General features: G+C 39.9%; 1 protein-coding gene across 1 annotated transcript; it reads right to left on the reverse strand.

Moving 5' to 3' along the window:
* Positions 1-2,375: 2,375 nt before the first annotated feature.
* Positions 2,376-8,980, reverse strand: C1QTNF7 (C1q and TNF related 7). The gene is made up of 2 exons (XM_080929923.1): positions 8,731-8,980; positions 2,376-3,026 (listed from the first exon to the last, which is right to left on the reverse strand). The coding sequence occupies exons 1-2, from the start codon at positions 8,966-8,968 to the stop codon at positions 2,395-2,397; spliced, it is 870 nt and encodes a 289-aa protein (XP_080786049.1). The 5' UTR covers positions 8,969-8,980; the 3' UTR covers positions 2,376-2,394.
* Positions 8,981-10,650: the final 1,670 nt, after the last annotated feature.

A 10,650-nucleotide genomic window follows, 5' to 3' on the forward strand; every position in this document is an offset into this window, starting at 1 on the left:
TTCAGCTATATAACAAGACCTTGCTCAAAATTGCGTTAGTATAGACAGAAGAAAGTTTTAATTAGACAATGATATTGTGGGTCAAGACAGTCTTCATAGTTTCTCCAGGAAATTCATCTGGTTTCAAATGACCTATATCTTATTGCATACGTCTGTTGGCTGTTTGATATACTTAATAGGCTGGAATTCTAGCAGTGGCTGTTATCTAGATACGTGACTATCTCAAACCCACTGATTTTTTTTTTATTTTGGTCTGTTCTTGATGCTGTTAACCCCTGATCCTATGGATTGATTCAGAGAGCAAGTAGTAGACAGTTCAGCATGCAGACTATAGTAATACAGTGAATTTAATATGTGCATAGAACACTGACTTCATATACATAAGATGTGTGATCATTTTGTCACCTCTGATAATGTCAGTGGCCCACTTTGGGACCCATTCCATAAATACAGTCACCCTCCTGCAACTGGCCCAGTGATTTCACTCCATGGACTCAGTTTTCACTTTCATTCTTTTATGTTGTGATATGTCTGTGTGCCTTTTCCTGACTTTGACTACCCCAAGTCCTTTTGTAATTTAATAATTAGTGGGTAGAAATTTCTTTGACCCTCCTATATCATCTCAGAATTTGGAAGTAAGCATTTAACATTTGCATAACTTAGCATTTTGTTTTTCAGAGCAAAAGGACTTGGGTATGGGTGTGTGGGCGTGCATACCACTTCTTGTCTTCTTAGGAGTCAAGTGGCAAAGACTGGGCTACATTCATCTTGGTGTTCCTTCATTATCACAGGATTCAGCTTTGTGTTTCATGCACTGCAGGCACTAAAATCCATAATGAAAAAGGAGAAGGACAAATAGAAGATCCAGAAAGGAAAAGACAGAGAGAATGCCATTACTGCTGACCCAAGCAGTGGTACACAGACAGAATCGTGGCTGAGATTAAATAGGGAATCACAGTGGGCAGCAGATGCCAACACTAATAAAAATGGCTGAAGTTAGTGGGAGGCTTGGAAGGGTAGTAGTTTGTCCTGATATTTGGTTCCCTGTTCATCCTCGCTCCAGCTCACTCATAGGTTTGAGACATGTGCTTCGCTGCAGTCTAACTCTGGGTAATTTGTGAGAAACATTTGTTTCTTGGTAATTTAAGTAGCATCTATTTGTGCTAGAAAACTATTCTGCTCCAATCACCCCTCAAGTTTCTTTCTCAGGCTTCTCCATTTCTGTCTTTCACTCATTCTCAATGGAAGGAGTGACAAATCAAGAGGATGCAGACTCTGAAACCTTCTTTCCATTGCAACTGTTGTACTCATAGAAATATTTGTACCTGGCATGCTTAGTGGTTTTTCTCTGTGAGAAGTCTTTGGCTTCCAACCCCAGGACTCACAGCCTATGTGTCTCTAGCGTAAAATGGATATGTTGAGCATGGCGATTGCCTCATGCCACTGGGTCAGAGTACTTTCTACACGCAAGCCTGCATAAAATAAGGCTACTGCCATATTTTTTCTCTCTGATTCAGCATTTGGTGTCTGCTTCAAAGCGTCTCATTAGATAGCTGAAGATGGCTGGGTTGGTGGCACGGTCCAGTGCTTTGTAAGCATGAGGAACTGAGTTTGATCCTTCAAAACTCATAAAAACACAAGCCAGGCATGGTGGCGCACCCTTGTAATCTTTGTGCTGGAGAGATGGGAATAGGTAGTCTTTGGGCTCACTAGTCAGCCAGGCTACCCAGATAAGTGATCTCCATGATCAGTGTACTCTCTGGTTCCAAGGACAAGATAGATGGAACCAGAGGAAGCTGATGTCTTTTGGTGTGTACACACACACACACACACATACACACACACACACACACACACACACACACACACACACACAGAGAGAGAGAGAGAGAGAGAGAGAGAGAGAGAGAGAGGGAGAGAGAGAGACACGCACAGTTATTAGCATAAAGGAATAAATAAAGAAATTTATCACTCTATTTTAATTTGTTAGAAAATTCTTAGCATCTCTTACTCGATTTTAACTCTTGAGAATCGTCAACGAATTCCACTAAAATGTTATGCATATTCTAAATAACAAACAAAACTGGAGTTTTATGAATATTTAATAAGGCAGTGTCACTACCGGCTGGTTGTATTGCCTAGGGCATTCAAATTTATTAACATCATCTTTAATTTGCTTAAATATTTAGGATCATTACTTCAGGGGGGTCCATGTCTGGGGTTATTGTATGCCATTCATTTTGTTGTGATTTCAGCTGGTTGGTGGTTTGTCTTATTTTGACAACTCTGACAGAGCCATCTGCAGAATCCCTGTATCACTTGCTCCACCTTCCAGCACTCCAGATTAGATAAGAGTGTAAGCCACTGTGGTAACATCCAGGCCTGTAGTCTATATCACAGATCATCATCTTCTGATATAGAATCCAGGTAATCCGTGTCAACATAGAGGAGAAACCCAGAGAACAAGCTGTCTGCCCAGCCTGGATCCGAGAAGAGGCCATTCTGGTCATTGAAGAATATCTCCAGCCAGACCTCATCCTCTGGCTGCAGATAGATGACTGTGGATCCTGAAGCCACATCATGGTTCCCTGTGTTGGCATCAAAGGTCCTTATTCGGTACTGCCCATTGTGCACCAGTCCAATGGCTAGGTGCTTATTGGCCAATGTGATATCATAAGAAAAGTAATAGACCCCTGGGAAAGCACAGATGAACTTCCCAGTTGCAGGGTTGTAGTGCTCCCCCTCATTGAAGAGGACTTTGTTAAATATGATGGGTAGTCTTTCTTCTGGGTAGCTGGTTGTGATGCCAACCGAAAAGGCAGATTTGAGCACAATGCTTCCACATCTGCACACTCCAGGTAGTCCTGGGTCCCCTTGATCTCCTCTGTCTCCCTTTGGCCCAGGAGGCCCAGCTGGACCGACTTCTCCTTTCTCACCCTCTGGTCCTATGGGTCCTTTCTTTCCAGTCTCTCCTTGGTCTCCTTTCTCACCAGCAAGGCCCAGGGGTCCAGTCTTACCTTTTAGACCTTCAAAAATAATAAATAGCTAAATTAATAGTTCCTCTAAAGAGTCACAAATAACATACCTATTCATTGCTAACACACCTTAACCATGTCTGAAAATAGTCAACTATCAACAGCATCCTACAAATTAAAAAGCCTTTGGAAATCATTGATATTCTAAAAATGAAAATTAAAAAAAGATTCTCATAGATTTCCTCCAGTGTTGGAGACCTTAATTAGACACTAACTAATTAAACTAATTGGATATTATTTTGAAGACAGATTAGCTGGTGCATATTAGTCATGTCCTGGTACTTGTCGCTACAGAAAAACTACAGAATGAGTCTCAGGGCAAACAAAACTAGATGATGCTTTGGAAACAGCTTAGTCTTTGTCCTATTCTATTCCTGTTAGAGTTCACAATAAAGTAATTAATCAAAATCAAATCTGCTATTTGTCAACTATACCAGGGCTGAAATTAAATGTTTTATTTGCATGTATTATCATGCCTAAATCTTACAACAGTTTCATAAACTAAAAAATGTGAACTCCATTGCAGAGAACAGAGCTAATGAGTGATGGAATTGCTATTTCAACCTGAGTCTGCCCAACACTGCAGCCTGGGCACCCTACTTTCTAGGAGAATAGTTGGGTTGATCCTAAAAACTGTGAGGACACCTGGAACACTGGGCTTCTTAAGTTACTATAACTGAAAAATAATGACTGCTTTCACAATGCTATTAGCTTGTTTTTGGAGGGGGAAACTGAGTCCTGAAGTGGTGAAGGCACTTGACTGTGTATCAGAATTAGAAGGATACCAAGCCTTTCCAGTCTCATGATTTTTTTCTCATTTCTATCTAAATGCCTCTTTCTTTGTGGTTGGTTGGGTCTAATGTATCACTTTAGATTTGTCCCCTAATTTCCCTAGGCCTTTTGCACATAGAAAAAACAATGGATGTGAAAGAATTTCATTAATTCTAAGCCACTGTATATTCTGTATATATTATATTCAGTATGTTCAAATCTTTACATATACAGGTTAGCTAGATGCTAGATATAGAGAGACAATGATCTTGATCGAAACCACCAGCAAAATTGACTCTATTTTTAACACAGCAATTGGTTTTAATTTTGTGACTGAATCAATCCTTGTCACAAACATAGTTAGATGATAGTATTTCCACCGGAAGTATCCAAGTTGTGATTATCTGTTACTATTATACTTTTGCCATCTGGGGAACTGTGTTGTTAGTGCATGTTTCACACGTAGCCACAGCTCTCTTCCCAGTCACTTTAACTCAGCTAAGCCTTTTTATCTTGCAGAGCATTGGTAGCAGTTACTGGACTGCTGTACATATATCAGTGCACACATGTGATAACTTGATTCTTTTTTTCCAGCTAATTCGAAAAATTAACAAGGGAATATCTTGGTAATGTAAATTTTAGGAGAATTTAAAGCTTTGCCCTCAAAATGTTAAGCATGTCCTTTAATCCTTGTGAAAGTGGTCGTTTGACAATTCACGAGGTAGGGAGGTTATTGGCGAGTATCACCGTCGTTTATGAGACAAGATCAATGTTTTTATCAACAACAGTTGTGTCCCCTTAATGCAGTCAGTCCTTTTAAGTTGAAATTCTACAGGTTCAAGCAGAGCCCACATGATAGATGTTTCTTGAAACAAGGTCATAAAAACCTTAACTTTCAATGCTTGACTCATTGGTGTAGAAATGACATATAAACTTGCCTTTGCTGGTCAAGAATCAAAGACTACAGTGTCTGGAATTTGTATTTTAGTTTCAATAGTTGCTTAACCTTTCAGCCTTTTCTGTATTTATCTTCAACGCAGTAGTAAAACCATTCTTGTCTCAGTAACAATTTTCACCATAGGGTTTCGTTACAAACACAAATCATGCTCCTTCTAAGACTCTGGGTCAGTCGCTCATTCTCTGCCTTCAAGGGCTCCATTTGTAATACAGAGACATTGGATATAGGTCTTCTCTGAGTTTAGTGGGAAACAGGTAACTGTGACTCGCCATGTCTGACAAAAAACCCACTTAAGCTCTGGATCAGGTATTGAATCTGAAGAAGGGGTAAGAGCCTCTTAACTTAGGTTTTCCAGTCATTGAAAAAAAGGACCAAAGTAGGATGCTTGAGGGCTCATTCCCTTGAAAATTTGTTGAGAACAAGTACTAAAATACAAGTTATAAATATGAGGACAATGGTGTGATGAGTCCACGCCAGCTAATTAATGTCCTGTTACCAGGGCAATGGATTTAGAAAATATTTTTCAGAGAATCTGAAAGTTTGGACATTTATGTGCAATATCGTAATTTTCAAAATGTGCTAGCATTCCTGAAAGAAATATAAGACATCTTCCGGGATCAAGAAAAGCAAGGATCCCTGACTTTAGGATGTAATAAGTTACAACTGTTTTAGCTGCAGACTGTCTCAGTAATTAATGCATGTGATTTAGCTGAAAGTGGGTATTATTCTATCTACATCTAGTTATCTGAGCCACAGCTCAGCAGGTCAAGGTTAACCCCTTTTGTGTCCACACATCAGTGTGGTGAAGTGAATAAATCATTAAATGAAATACTATGTTATTGCAAAAGCCCAGGGTTAGAAGCCAAGTGCCCTAACTCCGGGTCCCAAGGTCTTTGAAAAGGGAGGGGGAGAGATGAGCTCTTTACAGCCTCAGTGCTTATATTTTCTATTGCAATACACATTTAGTACCCTGAACTTCTGGATGCACTTAGTCATGGAGTAAATGTAATAATAACACAGAGGAATTCTTCCTTTTTATATGGAGAGGTTTTCCATGTATCAGAAGACTACACACTCAGAAGAAAAATAAAAGAAGATAAATCACTATGCAGTAAGGATTTATTCCTGAAGCTTAGACACACAGAATTGTTTGTTTGTTCGTTTTGGTTCTTTGTCAAAGACATCAACCTAGATTTTCTCTTTAGAATCATTTTATACTTTCATTCATCCATATAACATCCATCTAACAAAATTTCCTTCCCTTCTTTCCTCTTTCCATTTACTCCTTCCTTCCTTCCTTCCTTCCTTCCTTCCTTCCTTCCTTCCTTCTTTCTTTCCTTCCTTCCTTCCATCAATGAATCTACGTACCCATTCAACCATATATCTTGTGTTTATTTTATTTAATATTGACTGACCATTTAGTATACATAAGCCTCCATAATAGGAGCTCAGTATGATAGGCTTATGTATACTATAATTCATATATTAAACTGGAATAAAGACTGCTTTTCGAGGGCTTAAGAGATGGCTCATCTGTTAAAGACCAGTCTCATGACCAAAAATGTAAGAATGCTTTGTGAGGTAGCTCCTTGAATATATTTGAATAAGCATGCTCTCACATTTAATTGACTACTATATTATAATTGTTACAGACCCATGAGAGGTGTTTTTGCAAAGAATTTATAATTTGTATAATAATCTCTTTATTTCTAATTTAGAATAGAGAAGTTGGAAAAGAACACTATTAATTCTGCCTGAACTTGGTTGAGGTGAAGGTGATCTGGTTTCTAAGAAGGAAGAACATACAAAAGATCCTGTGGGGTCACTGGAGGGAAGGAGTGGGTAGAAAACCCCAGCCTTGAACTCATCTGCAGCTACATTACAAATACCGGTTCTGAGTGATGTGTGTGTCTTTCACAACCAGTCAGGCTTATCTCTCCTTTCTGAGCCGTGTTTACCCTTCGATGTGGCTGTTGGATTGACATAACCTCAGGTTGGCAAAGTTGCTTTGCTTTTGGATCTCAATAGCTTCCTTTGTAGCATTATTTTATTGCATACTGCAGTTCCAGTGGACAGCAATGATGAATGCTAACATAAACGAGTTACTGACACATTGTGAGTTCTTAATAAATGGCCCGTGTTTGGAGCTATAGCAACGACAAGCTCAGATAGTCTTTTCTCTTTACCCCTGACAAATGTCTGTGTTCCTGGAGACTAGAACACACCTGGGGAAGGTGTGCCTCTGATATCCAGGGAGGTGCCGTCAAATACCACACCAAGCGCTTCACTCTGTCCTCAGAATTATTCAGCAGTAGATGACATTGATTCGTAGGCTGGGAAACACTTTCCAGAAATGAAAGTTGGTAGTTAGAGGTGCACAAAGATGTTTCCAAGTAAACAGTTACTTAGAAATAGATACATAGGTGGATGAATAGTTTGTATACATAATCCCATAGGGCTAAAACTACAGCATTTAGGAATATTACATTTGATCTGTAATACTACCTCATAGATATATTCTTTTTTTTTTTTTGTTTTACTATGAGGCTTTGGATGGCCACAGATTTATCTTTGACCTGTAGATCAAAGTTTAATAATGAACTATATATAACAACTTTCTAAGAACTTAGCACATAACAATTATTGTATGGAATGTTCTGCATACATAACTACCCGTATACTCCACAATTTCTCTTACTTTTGCCAATTTACAAAGGAAGCTCAAGAGACTATTTGCCCAGGGATGCTAAGTCTTGGCTGAAAGAACCAAGATTTGAATTCGTTTTTTCTGCTTGTGCATTCCCTTTCAGACACAGCAAGCTGAAATGGTCAGTATATAGACCTATAATTTGTGTGTCATCAAAATTTGAAGATATTCAAAAGCATGGCTCAGTAATAATTTGATTCTGCACGAGCTATCTTATAGCCAGACACTTTTGAATAATGGTTTAAGGTCTACATTCAAGGTGGCTTATTTGACTTTGAATCTTTCTGTAATGTTCTTTAATACTGAGCAATGCTTATGCATCTGACAGCTATTGGTTTTCCCAATATTTTCGGTGTGGAGTATTTGGAAACGATGTGTTAGCAAATAACATAGAGATATACTGTGGTACTGTCTCACAGAATCCCGGTAAATCAGGTGTAGTGATTGGGGAGAGGCATATTTTTTAGATCCACGTAATTTTTTTCCTTCTTATCTTTTTAACTTGTAAACTCAGAAGCTTGTTTTCAAAGATTGATTCCAAATCCCTTCCTCTTGTAGAGTTCACCTAACTTCTGCAGAATTTCAATTTGGTTTCCTCTGAAGGACTGTGGATTTTGGCAAGCTTCCCAGGCTAACCTATCTGCAGAGGGGAAAGCCTGAAAACCATCGCAGGACTAGAAAACAATTGTGTTGTCTCAAAGAGCTATGTAAAGTCTCCATAGCAGCTGTTACAGGACAGCTGGGAGAGTGCAGAGAGAGGAAAGGCCATTTATATGACACTATTGCCCTAGCTGTCTACATGGAAAATTCTAGAAGCCCTCAAGGAATATTTGTGTAGAAAATTAGCTCTTAACAGGGTGGCAACTGAGTTTCTGCATGCCAATCCTTTCCCTGCTCTGTCCCATCTGCTTATCTACCTAAGCTTCCATGCATCCAGATGTTGGCCAGTGGTTCTAGCCATCAGTTGTTGGGAGTCCAGCTCCAGCAGTCTCACCTCCTGCAGTGCCTTTAACCAGGATCGGTTTTTCTAGTTTTCCAGTGTCAAAATTATCTACCAGAGAAAGTCGCCATTGTGGCCAACTAAAGATGGAAAGAGTTTGAAGCATACGTGGTCACAGTAGAGTGGGTTGTTATTTTTAATGAAGGTAAAGTGGAGAAGTGATTGGAAGAGCAGATCCAACTGAGAAGAAGCAGCAGAGGGAGTGGTTTAAGGAGGGCTGAGAGGAGGGTGTTTGCAGAACCTCATGGTGACTCCTTACCTGCAGTTCCCTTTTCCCCCTTCTCTCCTTTTCTGCCATCTCTACCATCCCTTCCAGGAAGGCCAATTCGACCATGAGGCCCAGGGGAGCCATTTGCTCCAGGAGGACCCGGGGGTCCAGGTAAGCCAGGGATGCTGCAGATGTACCTTGGAGAGTAGCTCTCTCCCTTAGCCTGATTGCCCCGAGGTTGTCCACTTGCACAGATGGCAAGACTTGTCACGTACAGCAGGACAATCATCTTAGGCTCTGGAAGAGAAGAATAGACATTAGTGCCCTGTCCAGGGAAGGGATTTGGTGCGATGGAGTTAGGGTGAGCCAAAGAATGGCCATGTGTGCAGCCCCTTCCAGCAGTTGCTTTTCTTCACACTTAGAATCCTGTCTTCCTCTTTTGATTTAAGATTCCATCAACCCACTGTTGACAGAATCCTCAGTGCCCTACACGTGGACTGATGTCGATGAAGATAAAAGCATTCATAACACATTCCTTTGCTGCATTTATTCTGAAAGAATGGATGGTCTTAGCACCACATACTTTCCTTTTTGCATGACTAATTTATTAAAAAAGGAAAACGACATATTCAAATGACTTAGATAAATCCCATCAGAGTTGCCACTACTCAGGGATAATTAATTGCCCTTGACAGGTTAGTATATGCTTATTTTCAGTCTTCTTGCATGTGTCCGTGTTGTAGAGAAAGGTGCTATTGTGGCAGCTCTGTGATTTAGAACTTTGTTTTTTTCATATAACATTGATTTAAGCTCTTACAGGACCAATTATCTGTAACATTAATTACCATCTCTCTCTCTCTTCTCTTGTATGAGTAGAAGTTGTTTGCAGAATTGTGCCAATGTGCTACACAACTGTGTCTCACTCCCCTCATCATTGCAAGCATCCATCCGTTTCTCAGAATCCATGGGAGAAGAGACACATTTTCAGGAAAACCATGTTTATCACTTGTTAATCATGTGTAATGCCAATTAGTGTTAATTGAAGTACTGTGCATATCCTGGGGGAGTCTGGGACCTTAATTTAAAATCTGCAGGCTATAATGCCTCTGTGTCCCATTAAGCCGTTAGCACTGGGGGTCAATTAAAGAGCTGTGTAAACTTAAACCATGCAAAGTGCCACATGTGCCATGTGAAGCAGATACAGGTCTCTTTGAATCTAACCTAAAAGGACTTGGCTTCTTACTCCACAGAGCCTGGATGCAGGAAGCAGTGGATGATTTATTAGCATGATATCCTGGCGTGTAGGTGGCATAATCTTGGGAGACCTGATTTTTGGGGCTATGCCATCCTTAGGGATGAGCAGTTTTCTTTAACAGGAGAATGCACCTTGGTGCTTCTGTGGGTTGTATAAATGAGGTTTTGGATAGCTAGACCTGGGTTTTCATATAGAATCTTCACAGTGCTTGATCTGGACAACATTCTCTTAAGGGGGATAATAATAAACCGAGGGGAGAGCTGTCAAATGTTAGTTTTGAGAGCCACTCCAGGAAATTTAAAAGGCATAACATACACTATTCCACTTCTTATGGTGCTCATGGAAAGACTGTAACATCTTGGAATTATACCCAGAAAATTGTCCCAGCTCAGGAATGTACATGAGAGTTTAGAATAATTTCAAGTCTTAGAAATCATATATATAAAAAAACCTAAAATCACATTTTACCAGACTCTCTCACCTAAGAATAAAAACATTTATATTGTGTTCTATGTACTGGGAAACACCTGAAGCAAGGGGTTCACAAAGGAAAGAGGTTTATTTAGTTAACAGTCTTGAGGCTGAAAATCTGGAGACTGAAAATGCTACACGGCCTAAGCTCTCCAAAAGATCTTCTTGGCTGCATCACACCATTGTGTGTATTATCAAGGTGGGAGGGATAGGCAGACAGGAAGCTAGAACTTTTGTGACTTTGG

This window comes from Micromys minutus, assembly GCF_963924665.1.
Source record: "Micromys minutus genome assembly, chromosome: 1".
NCBI lineage: Eukaryota > Metazoa > Chordata > Mammalia > Rodentia > Muridae > Micromys > Micromys minutus.

Excerpts from the sequence above, each read along its gene's own strand:
- C1QTNF7 (XM_080929923.1), bottom strand. The coding sequence starts at position 8,968 with ATGATTGTCCTGCTGTACGTGACAAGTCTTGCCATCTGTGCAAGTGGA. Across the intron at positions 3,027-8,730 it reads GGGGGAAAAGGGAACTGCAG|GTCTAAAAGGTAAGACTGGA; the intron begins GTAAGGAGTCAC and ends TTATTTTTGAAG.